This window comes from Solanum verrucosum, unplaced genomic scaffold (genome assembly GCF_900185275.1).
Source record: "Solanum verrucosum unplaced genomic scaffold, falcon-dt-bn FXZP01000031.1, whole genome shotgun sequence".
NCBI classification, from domain to species: domain Eukaryota; kingdom Viridiplantae; phylum Streptophyta; class Magnoliopsida; order Solanales; family Solanaceae; genus Solanum; species Solanum verrucosum.
In genome coordinates this window covers 1,884,761-1,907,451 of record NW_026020194.1, presented here as the reverse complement: position 1 = coordinate 1,907,451, position 22,691 = coordinate 1,884,761, and the positions used below count along the sequence as shown (strand labels likewise).

Below are 22,691 nucleotides of genomic sequence, written 5' to 3'. Positions count from 1 at the left end.
ATTTCTAATTTGTATCTAGGATATAATGCACTTTCGAATGGTGAAAACAAAAAAGCTACCATTTTACATTATTTGTGTTTATATATGTTAACAACTTTAAACCCAAGGCTAAAATCAATATATGTGTTTTATCTTCTTCTTCTTTTTTAAGAAATTTTTTTTCTACTGAGGTGATTTATGTTTCGTAAAGCTAGACACATTTGTTCTATCAATATTTCACTTTAAAAACAATAATCATATATTTTTATCATATAAAATCAATGCATCAAAAAGAAGAAAAAAACTCGATTGTTTATATTTGATATTGACAAATGTTGAGATCGTTCATGATAGAATCACTAGGTTAAGCAAATAACATTCAACTCACTTATTAAAAAAAATAATCTTGAACATCCTTGATGAAATTGCTGGCTCCGCCACTGCTCCCATTTATTTTTATTTATCACATTTGAATCATACATATGAAGAAAATAATGATTGATATGATTATTTTACTATACTATATCTATTAATTGATGTTTGATATTAAATTTTAGAAAATAAGTAATTAATGTTAATGATAAAACATAAAAAAGAATAACTATCTTTTGTTGATATAATATAAATGACAAGCAAAATTAAAAATCTATTTTTAAAATAATGAACAAGTAAGAATAAACCGATAGATTACAAATTAGTATATATATATATATATATATATATATATATATATATACACACACTATCTTAATAGCATGAACTTCTAAACTTGAATGTTGAATTACTATAATACCCCCAATTAAAAATACACAATATAATTAATTTATTAATTTAATTAATTTTATTATATTGAAAGTAGATACCTTTTCAAATTAAATGATTGTGACTTTTTCAAAGGGTTGTGATTTTTTTGACGGGTTGTGACTTTTCCAAAGGATTGTGATTTTTTCGAAGGGTTGTGCCTTTTTCAAAGTGTTGCGACTTTTCCGATAAACAATGACTTTTTCGAAAGGTTGTGACTTTTTGGATAAGGCACAATTAACACATATTCATACTACTATTTGGTAGCTATAAATAGAGGGATTTCCTCACACTTTTAAACTACGATTTCTTTAAGTTCTCTACTCTTCTTCTTGTTAAGAAATCTCAAGTTTTATTTGCAAAAATTGATCAAGTTTGAAATTCAACGAAATTCGAGGTACCTCATAAGAAAGAGTTGGTGAAAAAATTGAAGCAAATCATTCATCAATTCACACTCGTATTTTTTCTTACAATTTTCATGAGTTAGCAGTGACGAAAAATTGTGGGAGACACAATAATATTAAACAAATATGAAAAAAGGCATATGATTTGGGTAACATATATCTTCTTTGTTTTTTTTTTGTTTTTTATTCTTTTCCCTCAAACGAAGGAATTTCTTCCTAATTTTGCTAAAACAATGGGTATCAACGTAGTCTATTGAATTATTAGTTTTGATATTAAATTCACTATTTCAAATATAGATTTTCACTTTTACTTATAATATGATAACATAGCCATGATAATAATTATTTTTTATAGATTTGTATGTAAAAATGAAGGGAGAAAGTAAAGTGTTGATGGCAAGAGATTTAAATCAAATGGAACACTAGAGTGAATATAGCATGAATATATATCTTCGTCTTCCTTCTTCATTGGCTATGTATTGTTCCATATAATTTTTCTTTATGTCAGATAATACACTCCTTACTAGCTGTATAAACTAGTGACTAAGAGCAATATCTATTATTTTTTGTCCTAATGTATGTGGTACATATAAAATATAGTGAGTTATTTACATTTACCTACATTATTGGTCACTTTGTCCTAATTTATGTGATATGGATAAAATTACAAAATTAATCCTTTTAAAATGTCTTTCAGATATTTTAAGTTGTTAATTATTATTATTTATAATACTTTTTGGTAATTTTAAAATGATATATGTTATTTTTCTTGTCCCAATATATGTGACCCTGATAGAATTCTGAGAGTCAACTTATTTTATTATATATCTTTTAAATATTTGAAGTCATTTCTAAATAGATCAGTCAATTTATTTTTTTGTGTTTTTTAATAAATATTTGAAGTTGTCAATTATCACGATTTATTGTATTTTATAGATAATTTTTAACAATAGATTAATTTCAAGAATCAATCAAATTTTTTTATATGTATTTATTTTTAAAATATTTTATGTTGTCAATTATCATGATTTATAATATTTTTACGATAGATTAACTTCAAGAATCAGTGGAATTTTTTGTATCTTTTTCAAAACATATTTTATGTTGTCAATTATCATGATTTATGACAAATAAATTAAAATGGATCCAATATATGTTATTTTTGTTGTCTGAATTTATGTGACAAAAATGAAATTTGGAGAGTCATCCAAATTTTCATATTTTTTTTTAAAATGTTTTAAGTTAGTAATTATTGTGATTTATAATATTTTTATGTAACTTTCAAATAGCCTACATTACTAGTCACTTTGTCCTAATTTATGTGATATGGATAAAATTACAAAATTAATCCTTTTAAAATGTCATTTAGATATTTTAAGTTGTTAATTATTATTATTTATAATACTTTTTTGATAATTTTAAAATGATATATGTTATTTTTTCTGTCCCGATATATGTGACCCTGATAGAATTCTGAGAGTCAACCTATTTTATTATATATCTTTTAAATATTTTAAGTAATTTGTAAATGGTTTATTAAGATAATTTTTAAGTCATTTGTAAATAGTAGAATGTCCCATCAAAAAATCCCTTTTATTATATAGTAGAAAGAATAGAAAATAATAAGAGAAAAATCTAGTAATTCCACATGTCAAGTTAATGGGTAGCCTCAACTCCCACTTATATAATAAGAGAAAATAGATTAAAAAAATAGTGATTGATCATAAAATGATCTTAAATCAAATTAATGATTCTATAAATAATACTTTAAATTTTATTCATATATCAACTGATTATTGAAAAATTTATATGTTTTATGTCATGATACAACTTCTATATGATACTAGATACTTTCATCAGACAACAACTATATGACATGTATGCTGCAGAAAAAAAGGATAAGACTACAATTCCACAAAGATAAGGTAGAAACTTAATGAAATGAAATATTTGTCAACATAGGTGATGTTATTCATATATTAAAATCAAATTATTCTACTGAATTATATATAATCATTATTAATGATAACAACCAAGTACACTTTTTTGGTAAAATTACCTCTCTATGATAACCTTACTCAAATATCAATTGAGTAATAATATTTCGTAAAAGATATGTTACATATAAAGATCAAATATTGAAATACTTATGGTAATCCTTATTAGTGTCATGCACATACAAAATTTCAAGTATGAATATTTAAGACAAAATTTGTACTTAAATGGTGTATTTATGTTCATAACCTCAAAGAGGAAAGTCTATTGGTGACATTTTTTGAATGTATATTTTTTTCTATTTTGTTGGTTAGATTTGTTTACAAAATTGAGAGAAGTAAGAAATAATATTATTAAAGAAATGTCACTTTCTCCCATATTTAAACTTTGAATGTATTTTAAAATGTTTTAATAATATATGGTCATTTTGATCTCAAAATACAAATAACTCTGTGACAATATGTATTAATAATTTAAAAATATTTGTCCTATGTTCGTTCAATTATAATTTATTTACTAAAAAACTTTAATTTAGTAATGTTAATTCTATTTTACAACATCATATTCTATATATACGATACACACGTACAATGCACGTGCCGTGAAACTATATATATATTACAGTGACACAGAATAACAAATGAAGAGAAAACCAACATGAATGAGAAGACGATAACTTCACGCCAAATTACCATTCAACATAAAACCGCGTCTTAACAAGAAATCTTTTAATTTTATTAAGAATTAAATCACCAGCTAGCATAGTGTAATTAGTCATACAAATTAATATTTAATCATGCTTATACACATATATATACCCTCACTATATATATGTTTCTACTATTTCATTTTTCTTTGTCGAACATTAATATTATTCCTCACATACATTCATGACAATGGAGATCACTATTTCATTGAACATGAACAAAATTATTCCAAAACTCACAAAGAACAAATGGAAGACTAATAGTAATCATCAAATGAAAATAACATCATGTATGCAAAGTGGAAAATCCAACAATTTCTATGAAGTTCTCTCGCTACGCTCTGAGGATATTAATAACGTAGGGATTAATGATATAAAGAGAGCTTATAGATGCATGGCTCTTCAATATCATCCTGATGTTTGCCATGATCATTCGAACAAGGAAGAATCCACGAGACGATTTATTGAGTTACAAAAGGCCTACGAGACTCTCTCCGATCCTATTTTACGCGAAAATTATGATTATCAGCTAAGCTTGAGGGACTCTTCAGAAAATAGTAGTAGAATTGTTCATAAGGATGTGTGGGAAAGGCAACTCAATGGGTTGAGAAGAAGATCTTTGCATAGGATGGAGAAAAAGAGAAGCATATAATTGTGGGAATTAGTGGCAAAAAATTACTCATATCTTTTTTTTTTTTTTATCTTTCTTTGTTTAATTAATTTATTAGTTCTTTGATAAATTATTTTCATCTGCCCTTGTTTTTCTTTAAATGAATCTTATTTCTATGTATTAATTATTGTCATTTAACAGCAGCTTGCAATATTGTAAGAATTTATGAGATGAGTGGTTATTCTTGAAATTTATCTTTAAGTGAATTGTGTTCTTTTAGTCCCTTTTGTTGTGAATACTACTTATTGGGCTAAATCAGCCCAAAAGTACTAGTAATAAGGTGTGCTATTGTTTGTACGATTTTTTTCAAAATGTCACACACCATTCAGAAATCAATCTTATGCACTATATGTAGGTTTTCAATCTTTCAGTTATTATTGTGAGACTTTGTTCACACATGACCAATATTACCGAATATATATATTTTTAAATCATCATAACTTCAAAAAGAAGAAGCTCCACTTGTAAAATGAAAAAGGATTTATAACTTGGAAAAAAAAATTATATTTGAATATTGTCTAGACTCCCAAGAAAAAATATATATGTTGCTTGAACTTTATAGAGTTGATAGGCAATATTCAGATAGTTTTGACAACTCAAGTAGAAAAACTTGCAAGAAATAATTGGACTAATTGCTGTTTAACAAGAGTCCATCTAAGGCTACAGTCCATTCATCATTCGGCCCATTAGCTTTTTGTTCTTTTTGGGCTTTTAACATATTAGGCCGCTCAAATATATACTATGTATAAAATATGTATATTATATATCATATGTAAAATTATATATACATGTGTCATATATTATTTTGGTGGAATTCTAAATTTATTGTCTCCTCCCAACCCATCCAATCCCCCCTTGACCATCCCACCGTACCCTCCCGAATTGAACCCCAGCTCCCCTTCCCATCCCGTCGCCATAGAGTTTTGCTAGATAAGTATAAATGTTTTGGCATAATATTTTTTTTGCTTGATTATCAAACACTAGAAAATAAGTAAGAAACTCACTTGTTTATCAAGAAATATTTTGTAGGAATTCATTTTCTGTAGAAAACATATTCCTTTCTATCACACACACTCCCAGTCTTAATACCTGCACTGGTGCCCCAATCAATTTGTGCTGTCCAAAGTGTATGTTAAATTAGGTGGTTAATGAGATGGGTGAACTCCTTATAAGGTTTGGGGCAATCCTCCGCCCTTCGAGCTAGCTTTTGGGGTGTGAGTTAAGCCCAAAACCTAATTTAACAGTTTACTTGATCAATTGATGGCTAAATTGTTTCCTAGTGAGTATAAAATAAATATTATACGACTAAATCGGAAAAATATAACCCACAAAATTCATCAATAACAATTGTAAAAAAGTCTATATATGTTATAATTAGATGAAAATTTATTTTCTGTAAGTTCCAATGAAGCTAATTGATTCTCTTCAAGCACAATGGGTGAACCACTAATTTGAGATTTTATTCTCGGACCATCTAATACTCCATCACAGACGAATTATTCATAGCACTGAAGTGCTCGAATCAAAGAATTATATATATACTAGAAAAAATGGCCCGTGTCAGCACAGGCCCATTATTTATATATATATATTACTAATGTTCTAAATAAATCTAAATTCCTAATTATTTAGAAGTATAGTCTGCATTTGCGAAAAGATGTTTTTCAAATAATCAAATTCCAGAAATTAAAATAATGACCACATTGAATTGAACCAGATCAAATATTAGGTTTCTTTAATTAAAATATAGGTTAGATTTATTTTTATTTTATAAAAATAAATTATCAAATATTAATAAAATTTACCATTAGTATTTCATATAATTATTTAATAAAATTGATATATTATACGAAAATATTTTTTTACTTAATTTGCTAAAATGAACAAGTGTAAGAGCAAATATTTTAATATAAGATTTAAATTAAAAAACAATTATATATGTTATTAATTATAATTAATTGATATGAATTGATTTCACAAAAAATACCAACAAATTGGAGAATAACATTTTTATCGTATTATTGGTTCTCTTCATTATTTATTTATTTCCACAAATTACTTTCTCGATATAACTTTGAAGTATATATTCTCTTGTTAAATTTCATTTTTCACATTCATCTATTAAGAAAATAATGATTAACATAACTATTTTTTTTTCACAAAATACTCCTATTAACTAATATTTAATATTAGGTATTGAAAAATATTTTTTTTTAAATAAGTAATTAATATTAAAAATATGGGCCCAACATTATATTTATATACAAAATATTAGGATAAAATTATGCATAATTTATTTTTATAAATTATATATATTATTGATATTCTAATTAATAAATCTCAATTATCTAAAATTATAATATAGTAAAGAGGATGTTTTTCAATCACAATTAATTATTTCGAAGTGTAAGGAGTCTATCAACTTTTTCATTTTATTTTATATGATATTTTTTTTAAAAAATTCTAAAATTTATTATTTATATTTAATCATAATTAATTTTAAAGATTATATTTATCAATTATGAATATCTTGGAAACAAAAAACCTATAAAACTATCTCCGATCCACCTATATTTTACTCTATATTCTCTATATTTAGAGAGTAAAATAAAGAATGTTTTCTTCAATCATTCTCTATTTCACTCTCTATTCATCATTTGTAGAGATGATTGAAGAATTATTATTCATACTCTCTATTTTACTTTTTAATTATTTTATTATTATTTTTATATATAATATTTGTAATTAACATATCATAAATCATATAAGACTATTTATTAAATTTTTAATATTCGTAACTTTTTTAATGTAATATAATACTTCATTTTTAAAAAAAAAATTATTTAGAACCAATTCCAAACTCATCACTGGACATTTCATAAATAAAATGGCTAATGTGTTTTATTAGAAAAATAAATAAGGCAAAAGTTGAGGGAACACTGACTGACCACAACTCCACAAGTGTAGTTCAATGGGTCCCAATCACATTTAATGATATTTCAGTGGACGACATCAATTGTAATTTAACAGAAAATGATGGGTCTTTTATGGACCTGTTGATGTGGTCTAAAGAATAAAGCAGAAAATACAATTCCTTTTAAGCAAATTGATCTAGGAAAATACTATTATACCCTTAAATTTTCATCTAATGTCACCAAGCTGCCATGTTGAAACTCTCTCTAAGATATATATATATACTAGATAATGTTGTCCGTGCTATGCACGGGCCCAATAATATAAATGATATTTTTTGGGCTAATAACCGAGTTTTTGAAGCGATTATTTGCGTGGATAAAGGAATAAGTTTTTTTTATCACAAACTTGTACTTTCTTTGACGCTATTTAAGGCATAATAAGACTACCCACATACAACATTTTTGAAATATTTTATGTTGTCAATTATCATGATTTATAGTATTTTTACGATAGATTCACTTCAAGAATCAGTGAAATTTTTTGTATTTTTTTTCAAAACATATTTTATATTGTCAATTATCATGATTTATAGTATTTTTACGCAATTTTTAAATATAAAAAAATAAGACAAATAAATTAAAATGGACCCAATATATGTTATTTTTGTTGTCTCAATTTATGTGACACAAATGAAATTTGGAGAGTCATCCAAATTTTCATATTTTTTTTTAAAATGTTTGAAGTTATTAATTATTGTGATTTATAATATTTTTATGTAACTTTGAAATAATGTACATTACTGGTCACTTTGTCCTAATTTATGTGATATGGATAAAATTACAAAATTAACCCTTTTAAAATATCTTTAAGATATTTTAAGTTGTTAATTATTATTATTTATAATACTTTTTTGGTAATATTAAAATGATATGTGTTATTTTTTCTGTCCCAATATATGTGAGTCTGATAGAATTCTGAGAGTCAACCTATTTTATTATATAACTTTTAAATATTTTAAAGCTTTTTAACTCATTTGTAAATGATATATGTTGCTTCCTTGATTGGGACTTTTCCATTTGTGAGATATATATATATATATATATATATATATATATATATACATATTCTATATTATTTTAAAAGCGAGTTTATGCCCAAGTTCTACTATATAATAAATATAATATATAATATTCAAGAAAGTCCCAATCTTGAATATTATATATTATACTTAGGTATAAAATAGAATTTTAAAAGTCCCACAAGTATAATATATAATATTCAAGATTGGGAAAAGTCCCAATCTTAAATATTATATATTATATTTGGGCCTAAACTCACAAATACCCACTATAGGAGCAAGAGTTGATCACTACATAAAAGAAATTAGAATAGAAACACAGGATTGCAAAAATAGAACTTTATATTTAGCATAATAGGAAGTATTAAGAGGTTAGAATACTTAGATTTAGAAATAGTTTCAGAGAAGAAATATCGAAGACTAAAATTTGGATCATTACTTAAGTGTAATTTCGCAGAAGGAGACCATATTTTACATAGCGAGAATCAACACTTAAATACGGTTACAGATTTAATACTAAATTTAGCAGAACATAGTAAGTCCAAAGACGAAAGATTTCTAAAGATAATAGAAACCATAGAAACCCTGCAACATAAACAAAACAAATCATTAGAAAAAATAGAACAGAATTTTGACTTTCTTAAAAATCAGCAATTAGATATAATTTCCAAAGTACAAACCATAGTAGTAAATAAAATAACTGATAATAGTCCTCTAGAAATACTAAATAGCCAACTAGAAAACCTTTATAAAGAGACAAAAGAAATTAAGAAAGACCTCGGTAAGCTAAAAGACTTAACCCTTTCATGAACAATCTCTTTTACAAAGAAGTCCTTAGAAAAACAGCACAATTTCAAGCTAACCCTGAAGGTTTATCAGATTACATTCCACCAGGCAAAACAGATTCTATAAGTGTAAAGCAAAACAATTTGATAATATTTGCTTTGTTAGAATTAAATAAAAACCTAGAAGACCAAATAACAGATATAAATAAAAAGTTAGATATTTTATTGGAAAATAAAACCCCTACTAAAAAAGGTAAGCAAGAAAACGATATACAAGACTTGATAGAACAGCTCAAGAGAGTTGAATTAACTCCTCAAGAGGATAGACCTAAAAGGAAAGATAAAACATGGACCTTTTTTCAAACAGGAATAGAAGTTCCCAAGAAAGACAAAGGACCAGTTTCTCTCAAGATCGACTAGGAAACAACATGCTAGCTCGAATAATGAATAACTCATCTAGACCTAGTAGTAGTCATCAGCTGGATGAATTAATAGATGTCGATAGAGACATAGAAATTTTTAAACAAAATAAATTAAAATTGTTAAATCCACAAGTTCTTTACAATACAAGATTTTTCTCATCAACAGCACATCTATACAGACATTATAGAGAAGAACAGTTAAGTGTATCAGAAAACGATAGTGAAAGTATAAATCTAATTAGTAAAGAATCTATGCAAGAAATACAGAAAAGACGAATGAATCTCATGCACATGGGATTGGTGGTAATAGGGCTTAAAGGATTAACTAGAAAAAATTTAGGTACTAAAGTACTAATCACTTTATATGATAACAGATGGTCAGAATCTAAAAGATCAATAATAGGATTAACCGAAGTAGACATGAGTAACAATGGAGGAATATTTTACTGTAGTCCAGATTTTATGATAAATTCAAAAGAATTTGGTAAGTACATAAACATAGGCATACAAACCAAAGGGTATGAAGAAATGAACTGTGCAAATAATCTTTTAGTTTGTGTTGGCTTTATAGGAAAATTAGCCACCAACAGCAGTTCAAAGTTTAAAATAAAGATAGACGATGCAGTAGGTATAATGGGAAATAAAGGAATCAAGTTAATGAACCCTTTAAAAATAAATTCAGAAGAATATGCCGGTAGAGAATGGAATTTAGAAAAATTCTGCAAAAAGGAAGTATTACGACCAAACGACCACCTCACATACACTAATACTAAAGGAGAGACATCAATTAGATTCACTGATTATAAATATACAGATCAAAAAGAAATAGAAGAAGATTTAGAAGATAATGAATCCACCATTAATATGGAAGGAATGAATATCCAAAATATAAATGAAGAAGACTACGAAGTAGACTTATCAATAGCAAAGGCTAAAGAATTACATCAAGAAAATAAAACAACTTTGTTTAAGTGTAAAGGTTGTAAAATGAGAAAGATAGATATCTCTATAGTAGAAACACATTTTAGAGAATGCAAATTTAGAATAGATAATTATGGGTATAGACAAAAAGAAAACACCCAAGAAGAAAGCGATGATGAGACAACACGCAGTCTAAAAGAATTCATGGAAATCGGTTCTTCTAGTTCAAGTCCATTTCAAAAGACAACCCCCATAACGCCAGTAGAATATACTATAGGTAATTTACCACATCATCGGGTATATAGGCAAGACCCGGCAACAGAACCAGAGATGGTTAGACCAATAGGAATAAGAATGCCAATAGAAGCCCCTATCAAGCTTCAAGATGGAGGAGATAGAGGTAAGATACTAAATATAGCAGCTCATGATCCTCAGTTGTGGAACTCAGTTATAGATGTATGGAAAGGAATAGTAGTAGCAGATTACATACATCATTATAGTGAGACAGATGCAGAAACTATGTATAGATACATGGAAACCTTTTTAGGAGAGTCAATCAAAGGAATGTGGGAAGCATACAAAGTAACCTACCCTCAAGAATTCCAAGAACTAGTAAATATGGGACCAAATCCGTATAACTTCACTAATAAAATACACAGCCTAATAACAGGAGAAGACCCTAATAGTGGATTAGTAGTATTACAAAAGAATGCATTAATAAAACTAGAACAACTTAGCATTACAAATTGGAGCCATATCAAAAACTTTTTAAAGGATTATTTTTATTTATGCGCTATAAGCGGCAATGCGTTTGATCAAAGCTTAGGAAAAAAGCTTTTTAATAAACTCCCTGGAGCATTAGGAAGAGAAATAGAGGAGAGATGGAGCAAAAGAGAAGGAGTTATGCAAGATCCAAATGTTAATTGGTCTATCGGACATAAAATACAACATGTAATGGAAATATTACAAGAAAAGTGTACAAATATACAAATACAAAAACAATTAAAGCAAAATGAGACTGGTTTTTGTAAAAATATATATACAACACAAAGCTATGATCAAGGTACACCAAATAAGAAATATAGATCCCAATCTTAAATATTATATATTATATTTGGGCCTAAACTCCCTTTTACCTTTTATAATATAGTAGAATATATATATATATATATATATATATATATATATTAGTATTGTGAGTTTCTAACTTACACATCAAACATGTATTAATTTTATATATTGTAAAAGAATGCCACGAAACATAGTACTTACTCTATCTAAATTTATATGTCACATTTTTCTATCCCAAACAGAATTATATATTTTTTATTTTGCAAAATATTTAATGACACTATCAATATTTACTCAGGTTAGATTTCACTTTTTTGGCCAAAAGATCCACAAAAATTGTACTCATTTATTAAAAAAATATTTATTTTAACGATAGTTTTAAAAAATTATAAATCTTTGTATATTTCTTAAAATTCGTATTTAATCAAATATATTACATAAATTAAGATGAAAAAAAATATTACTTATATACCATTTAATATAAAAATAACTTACCTTCTAATCAATCACAAACGAGTCAGGAAATAATCGAAGTGCAAATTAAGTGGATCGTTCCGAACTAACATGAAATATACAGAGAAAATGTGGGTCCGAAAAGTGTAAATTTTGAATGGCTTCTCTATTTTTCTTTCATTTCTTTTTGGCTTTTGCTTTTTTGTGTTTCTTTTTCTCCCTATTTTATATATACAAATAATAATAATAATAATAATAATAATAATAATAATATATTCAGAAATAAGCATGTAAAAGTAAACTTAAAAAAATGCTTTTGAAGTTCGATTTCCTTTTCGCCTTTTGACATGTACATCTATTATTCGTATTTTTTATTTTTGCCAAAAATAGTTCTCATTTTGCTTCCTCTCCTTGTCCTAAAAGTTTACTAGTGAAAGAATTTGATGCCTGATTATAATTAACAAATTAATTATTTTATGTATATATATTTGGGATAAGTAACTTTAATATATTTATGCATCTTTTTAAAAACTATTATCTTCTTAGTACTTGGGATTTTTAGCTTTGCCATTTGGAGTCTCGTTGACGATCTACTCGAAATCTGTAAAATATGTATATTCTTTATAATTCTTTATTCCCTGTTTATTTTGGATTAAATAGAAAAGGAAAAAATAAAACACATGAGATATATATAATGCTAAGAAATAAGGGGTTGTTGGATGCTGATTAGAGTTATGTTAGTATTAAAGAGGTTGATAGAGTATGGCTTCAATAGGGAGGTGTTCAATGACTATTTTATGTAAGAATTATTATTAATTATTTCTTACTTATGGCTCAAGTTTACTTGTAATCCAAGTAATACCATAAATAATACTTAATAAGGAATAGATCTCGTCCGTACATTGGTTACTTGATGGACGTCCCAGATTAAGTCATAACCTCTATAAATTGGTCCTCCCTCCACTCATTAGGGTTATCACATATTCTCTACAATAATTTCATCGCTGACGGTTGTGGTAACATAAAGTTAGGGCAAGGAGGTAGAAACCAATTTACGACTAACGCTTTCGCTTCTCTCTGTGATGATGTCTTCTGCATCAGGTATGTGCCCCTAACAATCTCTATGTAAGATTACCGTGTTCAAGATCCTGAAAGTATTTAATCTTACATGTGATATCAGAGCCTGGATTGTTTGAACGGATAATTTTCATATACAATACGTGCATATAAAAACTTTTATTTGTAACAAAATTCTAGCAATTTGCTATGTACGCGTGCGACTTGAAATTAAAGTTGATTGGCAATGAATATAGATTGCAATTCTATTATGTCTAGTCTGACAAACAACTTGAGCAATGGAATTGACAAGCAGTACCTTGTTTCTCCTATTAAAAATTCGGTGGACAAGTAGATGTAAGAATAACATGAATCAATTCTTATTTTGTGCTTGACTATTAAAAGTGTTTGGACTCTTAAGTTAATGAAGTCTTGTTAGCAAAGTTTAATTTGCACAAATTCTAAGATTTTAATCTTCTCATAATGTAATAATTATGTTTTGTTTTTAAATTGTGCAATAAATTAAAGTGATCGTTAGACTAAGCAAAAAATAATATGTGTGTACTTTGTATTTATATAGTTTGTTAGCCACCGAAGTGGCCAAACTAGAGAAATTAACGTCTACACATATATTTATGATCACTTGATGAATATATTATGTTTCTATAGTTGTTAGTCACCAAAGTGGCCAAACTAAAATGTATAAAATTATTCATGTAACATCCGACAATATGAAATAACTTTACAAAAGCTTGAAATTGGAAATAGCCATTTTTGGAAAAATGTGAAAAATTTCAAATCTGAAAAATTTGGCTAAGTATGGAAAATAATGAGTTTTTGGCCAACTTTGAACAGTTATAACTCCTAGCTCAGGATGATCTAGATGTTGTTCCAGTTATTTTTGCAAAGTCCGTGGAATGATCTTTCCAACGCCATAAAGTTTGCTCGTTTCCGAGTTCGTATGAGCGAGTTATGCCCTTTGAAAGTTGGGCAGTTGGCAGGAAATCTGTCCGAAAATTTTAAGGGTATTTTGGTCTTTTCCCTAGCCTTTTCTTTTGGATATATATTAGTGTGTTAGACTGATTTTGATCAGTTTTCCTCATTTTAAAAGAGTGAAAGTAAGGGTTTGAGCGTGAAGAAGAGAAGAAGAGGACAGAAAGGAGAAGAAGAAGTAAGATTTCGTCAAAAGATCGTCGTGGATATCGTCGGGGGTGATCCCTATTAGGTATGTGAGTTCATAGTGTTGGGTTGGTTCTTTCCCCCACACGCCAAGCTCGTTTATTTTCGAGAAAAGATTGATTATGTTTGATTGAAGTTGTTGGATATAATTGATGAAGTTGTAGTTGTGTTGTGTTGAAGTTCTTGTTGGTTTGGTGTATGTTTCCGGTGGTGTTTTTGAGTTGAATCTAGTGTATGTTAAGGGTTTTGATGATCCTAAGTGTTTGGGGGATAAAGCTTTGAAGTCTAGAAGGTTTAGAGTTGGAGAAAAGGAGAAGAAAAGTCAAGTTTTCGGGGAAAAGGGTTGGGGCGTCGCGCTAACCAGCGCGCCCCAAGAGGGACTTTGAGGTCCAGCCCTTGGGGCGCCGCCCCTACCAGAGCCCCAACCAGACCTCTCTGAAGTTTGAGGTCTGGCGCTCCGCGCCTCTCAGAGCGCCAAGTCTTCCCATTCTTTCCCCACTTTCTCATACATGTTCCTAGGCATTGTACCTATGATCCCAAGTTGTTTTCAACACCCCAAGGTACGTTTAAACATCAAGAACTTATCCGTAACACGTGATCAAACACCTTGAATCCATGATTCCAATTCAATGAGAGTAAGTTTCCAAGTAAAAGAAAGTTAAGAGTTGAGTCTAGAAGTTCAAGAAGGGAGTCAAAGCAAGTCTTTAAAGCTTTCCAAGAGTCTTTGTTGAATGTTTTAACCTCATTTTAAGGCTCAAGTTTCAAGTTGAGTCAAGTTGCAAGTTAAGTTAAGTTTCAAGTTAAGTCAAGTAAGTGTTTCAAGTTGAGTAAAGAGTTTAAAGTTGAGTTCATTTCTCAAAAGTATTAGGGAACTATGTATTCCCAAAGAAGTTTCTAAATGTTTTTTTTACATTTGAGTAAGAAAAGGAACTATGTTTCCGAAAGAGCCTTTGTGCTAGTTTTCAAGAAAAGGAACGTCGATTCCAAGTGAGCCCTTTGAGCTAAGTTTTGAGTAATTATCTCAACTAAAGAAAGATGTGTTTAAAACACTAATGAGCTAAAGTATTTTTGGGAGTAGTCTTGAGCACTGAATTGGAGACACGAGTTCATATTAACTCAACTCTCTATAAGAGCCATGTAGCCAAACATGGGATTTCTCGGATCGTACTTTTTAGATGATCACGTAAGATTAAGCTAGTGGATCTACTTGGTATAGATAACTTCATATACCATGGCCAGGTATAGGATGGTCCTCGGGCAACGTGAGGTAAAACGTTGTATCATTAGCTTCCTATATCATGGCAAGGTATAGGATGGTCCTCGGGCAACGTGAGGTAAAACGTTGTATCTTTAGCTTCCTATATCACGGCAAGGTATAGGATGGTCCTCGGGTAATGTGAGGTAAAACGTTGTATCACCACTAGGGCTCATAGTGGTGATTGGCGGTGAAAGAGTCTCCTACTAAAGTTATATTACTTTTATATAAGTAAAGTTGAGATGTTATTGTTTGATCTTTAACAAGCTAAGTTGTTTACACTGTTTTACAAGCTTTATATATTGCATGTGTCTTATTGCTTTATATATTGAGTTCAGTTATTCATGAGTTGAACAGAGCCAAGGTAAGAGTTCTTTTGTCCTCTTTTCAAGCTTGAGTTGTGGTTTAGCTTTCCAGCTCGCATCTCGTACATTCAATGTACTGATGCCAGTTGGCCTGCATCTTATTATGATGCAGACACAGGTACCCAGGGCCAGCATCCGGTTCACCGTTGATCCAGTTGAGTACTTCAGAGTCAGTGTTGAGCCTCTTTGCATTTCGGAGGACTCGGTTATTTTTTTCTCTCAAGTTTTGTTTTATTAGGATGTCTTGGGGTCTGTCCCAACATCCATCTCAGTATTTTAGAGGCTTCATAGACAATCAGTCAGTTAGTTTGGAGTCTCTCATCTATGTATATATGTAAATATTCTATTTTGATACTCGAGTTGCCTTTGTGGCCAGATTTTTATTTCAGTCAGGTTGTTTTGAAACCTTGCATTGCATTGAGTTTTCTGCTGAGTTAAGAAAGTCAGGCCAAGAGTTCGCTTGGGGGCTAGCAATGGTCTTCGAGTGCCGACCACGTCCAGGGTATAGGCTCGGGGCGTGACAATTCACATGTACAAAATTTTATGATATTATGTGTGCTTTGTATTTATATAGTTTGTTACTCACCAAAGTGGCCAAACTAGAGAAATTAACTTCTACACATATGTTTATGATCACTTGATGCATGTATTATGTTTCTATAGTTTGTTAGTCACCAAAGTGGCCAAACTAAAATGTATAAATTATTCACATGCACAAAATTTTATGATATTATGTGTGCATTTGTATTTATGTGGTTTGTAAGTCACCAAAGTGACCAAACTAGTATGGTTAAGAAGAATATGCATTCATAAAATTGTCATTTATCTATGAAAGTTAATGAAATGCCTATATTGAAAATAAATAGATAAATTGACTTTCACTATTGCTAGAACTTAAGAATTTACCCAAAGGTGAATCTATCATTCTACGAATAGTGAAAATTATGAGGTAAATTAATATTTGTTTAGTCAAACATATATTGTATATCCAAAGATGTCGTATATATTTGATTAAAAATATTCAATCACCTATTAAAGATAAAAAAGAATGGCATTTAAATTATGATAATATGTCGTAGTATCTAACTAAAAGAGAATTACGATATATTTTTATTGCTTTACTGAATTCACATTATTTTATAATTTTGTGAGCATGTATATCTATTTTACAGTTATTCCTCTTCATTCATATGCTTCGTCTGTTACTATGTTTAATGGAATGAACTTCTCTAAATGGCATGAACAAGTCCAGTTCCACTTAGGTGTGATGGATCTTGACTTGGCTCTGCTGAATGACAAACCTACTGCCATTACTGATAAGAGCAGTGAGGATAAGAAGTCTTTTCATAAATTATGGGGCCGCTTTAATAGATTAATCCTTATGTTTATGCGAATGACTGTTGCTAACAACATTATGAGTACTATTCCACAAACAAAAAGTGTCAGGGAATACCTAAAGTTTGTGGGAGAACATTTTCGTTCTACTGATAAGTCTCTCGCTGGTACACTAATGTCTGAACTTACGACCATGAAGGTTGATGGGTCACGCAGTATGCAAAATCATATCATCGAGATGACTAACATTGCAGAAAGACTTTCGACCTTGGGGATGAAAGTGGATGACACCTTCTTGGTTCAGTTTATTCTAAATTCATTGCCTCTTGAGTATGGACCATTTCAAATTAGCTATAACACTATTAAAGATAAGTGGAATGTTAGTGAATTGTCCAGTATGCTTACTCAAGAGAAGTCAAGACTTAAGAAACAATGAGGTCATTCCATTAACCGCATGGGTCAAGGAGCTGGTAAAGGACTTAAAGTGAAAGCCAACAAGTTTAAGAAAAATAAAGCACCTGCTAAAGTTCCACAAGATGCTCATAATGAACTCAAAGCTGATGTTTGTCGTTTTTGTAAAAAGGAAGGACACTATCAGAAAGGTTACCTGAAACGTAAAGCTTGGTTTGAAAAGAAAGGTACATTTAATGCCTTGTATGTTTCGAATCAAATTTAGTAAAAGTTCCTAATAATACTTGGTGTCTTGATTCTGGTGCAACTACTCATGTATCCACTATGTTGCAGGGATTCACTACGATTCAAACTACGAATTCAAATAAAAAAATTTCTTGTTCATGGGAAATTGCATGAAGGCTAAAATTGAAGGCATAGGGACTTATCGTTTGATCTTGGAGACTGGTCATCACCTTGATCTATTACAGATTCTTTATGTTCCTTTAGTTTCTAGGAATTTGATTTCTCTTTCAAGACTTGATGTTTCTGGATTTGATTTTAAGTTTGGACATGGTTGTTTCAATTGATATAAGAATACTATTTTTTTTTATGATTTTGGTGTTCTTATTAACGGTTTATATAGATTGAAACTCAATAATAATTAGACGTAGATCACTAAATGAAAGTTCTGCTTATTTGTGGCATAAATGTTTGGGTCATGTATCCAAAGAAAGATTAAAAAGGTTAGTAAAGAATGAGATTATTCTGAATCTGAATTTTATTGATCTTGATATATGCCTGGATTGCATTAAAGGAAAGAAAGCCAAGCATACCAAGAAAGGTGCCACAAGGAGTACTCAGCTTCTTGAAATTATACACACTGATATTTGCAGACCCTTTGATGTTCCATCTTTAGGTGGAGAAAAATATTTTATCACCTTTATCGGTGACTTTTCACGTTTGGAATTTATCTATTTGTTGAAAGAAAATCTCAAGCAGCGGACGCTCTCAAAGTGTATGTTAATGAGGTTGAAATACAATTAGATAGGAAAGTGAAAATCATTAGGTCAGATAGAGGTGGTAAATATTATGGAAAGTATAACGAATCAGAACAATGTCCAGGTCCATTTGCAAAATTCCTTGAGAATGGTGAAGTTAGTGGGAGTGTTGAACGACAAAGTGTGGAAAATAATGTGGTAAGGGTAAATATTTCATTGCCCATGAATGTACCTACTTCCGCACCAATCACAAATGTTGTTCCTCTTGTTGAAGAACACTTTAACAATGTTGAGCAACATTTGGGTGAAACACTTCAAGAAAGAACTAACTCGCAAGTATCTGACACAAATAAACCACAAACAGTGCCATTAAAAAAATCGGCCATTTCAGATGATTTTGTGATTTATTTACAAGAGTCAGATTTTGACATTGGAATTAATAAAGATCCGATTTCATTTTCACAGGCCATAGAAAGCACTGAGTCTGATAAATGGTTTGACACCATGAATGAAGAGTTAAAATCCACGGAATACAACAAAGTTTGGGATCTTGCTCAATTACCAGAAAGTTCTAAAAGAATTGGGTGTAGATGGGTCTACAAGATCAAACGCGATTCAAATGGTAATATTGAACGATATAAAGTTAGATTTGTTGCCAAGGAATACACTAAAAAAGAAGGCATTAATTATAAAGAGACCTTTTCATCGGTCTCAAAGAAAGACTCATTAAGAATTGTTTTGGCTTTGGTAGCTCATTATGATTTAGAGTTACATCAAATGGATGTGAAAACTGTCGTTCTTAATGGAGACCTTGATGAGGATGTTTATATGGACCAACCAGAGGGTTTCAAAATTAAAGGAAAAGAGCAAATGGTGTGTAAGCTAAAGAAGTCAATATATGGACTCAAACAAGCCTCACGACAATGGTATATAAAATTTAATAATACTATAACATCTTTTGGATTTAAGGAAATTATCGTTGATCGATACATATGCCAAAAAGATTAGTGGGAGTAAGTTTATATTTTAGTCATGTATGTTGATGACATTTTACTTGCTGCTAATGATTTAGGCATAATTGCGTGAGACAAATGACTTTCTCTCTATGAACTTTGAAATGAAATATATGGGTGAGACATCCTATGTGATAGGGATAGAAATATTCTGTGACAGATCACAAGGATTATTGGTACTGTCTCAAAAGGATATATCGAAAGAGTTCTAGAGAGATTTAACATGAACAATTGTTCAGCAAGAATAGTTCCTATTAAAAAAAAATTGGGACAAATTTAATCTCATGCAATGTCTAAAGAATGATGTAGAACGAAAAGAAATGAAATCAATTCCTTTATCTTCTATTGTTGGAAGTTTGATGTATGTTCAAACTTGCACAAAGTCGGAATGCTAGGAAGATATCAAAGTAATCCTGGAATTGATCACTGAAAAAAACTGCAAAGAAAGTTTGTGGCATGTCATGAAGCCACAATTCATGCATTATGGTTGCAGAACTTTATTTCAGGACTTGGGGTTGTCGACACCATTACCAAGCCGCTGAAAATTTATTGTGATAATACTGCAACAATATTCTTCTCCAAGAACGATAAGTACTTCAAATGTGCCAAACATATGAAATTAAAGTACTTTACTGTCAAGGAAGAAGTTCAGAAACAAAGAGTGTTACTTGAGAATATTAGAACTGGGCCTAGCAAGAAGCATAATTTTGTTCCAAAGCTTCGTTTCATTCCAGCAACATGCAAGTCGAACCTTGATTTTCGGAGTTCGAAAGAGAAGGAGAGAAGCGGGGTAGAGGAATTGGTCAACTCATCAGGCTCATGACCTGAAGATTGTAGGTTCGAATCCTGTCCCCGCCTAATCAGTGGAACATTGTTCATTGGGATAGAAGGCCGGTCCCAACCCATCTACAAAATGAGGCTAGTGTTGCAAATCCGTTAACAAAAGGCTTACAACCAAAGACATTTAAAGAATATGTTCAAAGAATGGGTCTTGGTTGTACTTATGATTAATACATTTATGATGTTTTTTACACTCTGAGCTCAATTATGTGTTTCTGATATACATTAATGAATTTCTTGTTTCTCATAATGGTGTACACATTATTGTTTTGAGATATTACAAGATAAGTCTCTATGAGACATTATTGTGGACCATAATGTTATATGTTTTTATAGCTTATGAACCTAGTATGATAAGTTGCTAATGTAGTACTATATGGAAGGAAGTATGTAGCTTAAAATTTATGTACAACCGCCATAACTCGCAGTAGTAGTTTGTAATATTGTGGTATGCATGATGGAGATTATAGAAGAGATTATTATACGCGCAACTAATGTTTATGAAATATTAATGTTATATGGTCATTGGGCCAAGTGGGAGAATGTAAGAATTATTATTAATTATTATTAATTATTTCTTACTTATGTCCCAAGTTTACTTGTAACCCAAGTAATATCATAAATAATATTTAATAAGGAATAGATCTCGTATGTACATTGGTTACTTGATGGACGTACCAGATTAAGTCACAACCTCTATAAATTGGTCCTCCCTCCACCCATTAGGGTTAGCACATATTTTCTACAATAATTTCATCGCTGACGGTTGTGGTAACATAAAGTTAGGGCAAGGAGGTAGAAGCCAATTTACGACTAACGCTTTCGCTTCTCTCTGTGATGATGTCTTCCGCATCAGGTATGTGCCCCTAACAATCTCTATGTAAGATTATCGTGTTCAAGATCTTGAAAGTAGTTAATCTTACATTTTCAACAATATTTTGATTGAATCGATGAGAAAAGAAAATTAATAGTGTATTCAATTCACAAGGAAAAATTAAGAAGCTTTTGTGAGAATCTGTTTTTCACGTGTGTTTCGAATGAGCTAGTTTGGTGAAAAATGAATATGAAAATCATATTTTATAACATAATTTTTCATTGATATACGGTAGAAAATGCCTTTGTTTCAAATAGTGAATATGGTAGATATTTTATTTTCTGTGAATTTCTTTAATCCTTTATAAATTTCTTCAACTTTTACGGTACTTTCTATATTTTGGTGTTATTATACAATTTGTATTAACTTATAATTAATTAAAAGGTCATGTCATGGGAATATTACATTTCATGTCTCGATATTATATAAAACGTCTTGCCTTATTTCCTTCTTCTACTACACTGCTCATGAGAAGTATAATTTGAAATTTTAGCAATATCAAAGTAGGTGACAATTAAAGAAAAAAGTCTCTTCATAAACACACACCTCAAAAGTAAATTTCGTGTGACACTTTTAAAATGTGATGAAAGGCTTTTTTCTATGCAGTGAACAGTTAAAATATAGGCTTGCTCAAATGGTTGAGCAACTCCCAAAACAGAATGGGACAAAAAAATTAGTGAAAAGTTAAAATATACTCACATAATTAAGTAATAAGGATGGATATATAAATGGAATATCGAAATTCTTATATGCTATTGAGATTTTTGTGAGTAAACGCTAAGGAAAAAAAAAAGCAAATCTAGCTATATACGGATACTTTCTTCGTTTACTTTTACTTATCCTATTTAAATTTGACACATTTATTAATTAAGAATTTTTTTTTATTGACATGACTATTTACCATATTATCTCTATTAATTTATGTTTAGTATTAAGGCTTGAAAAATGATTTATGCTAAATGCTAAGTATAAAACATGGAAAAATAATTGTCTTTTTTTCTTAATATCTAAAAACTGACAAGTAAAAAAATATCTAAAAATTGACAAGTAAAAAGGAATATTTATTAGGGATATGGTACAAGTACCTCCCTAGACTATAACTAAAATCTCAGAGACACACCTTAACTAAACTAAGGTCCTATTACCCTGATCTCGAACTCATTTTTTTTGTAATTTTGTACA

At 29.6% G+C, this 22,691-nt stretch overlaps 1 protein-coding gene and 1 non-coding gene across 2 annotated transcripts; both read left to right on the top strand.

Annotated features, from left to right (window-relative positions):
- Positions 1-17,209: 17,209 nt before the first annotated feature.
- On the top strand, positions 17,210-17,827 carry LOC125829588 (uncharacterized). Its single transcript, XM_049508794.1, has one exon. The coding sequence runs from the start codon at positions 17,210-17,212 to the stop codon at positions 17,825-17,827; it is 618 nt and encodes a 205-aa protein (XP_049364751.1).
- A 2,752-nt stretch (positions 17,828-20,579) lies between these two features.
- Positions 20,580-20,653, top strand: TRNAM-CAU (transfer RNA methionine (anticodon CAU)). Its single transcript has one exon. It is a non-coding gene; the product is annotated as a tRNA-Met (tRNA).
- The last annotated feature ends 2,038 nt before the right edge of the window (positions 20,654-22,691 follow it).

Bases quoted from the DNA above. Each gene is read 5' to 3' on its own strand.
- LOC125829588 (XM_049508794.1), top strand. From the start codon at position 17,210: ATGTATATCTATTTTACAGTTATTCCTCTTCATTCATATGCTTCGTCT.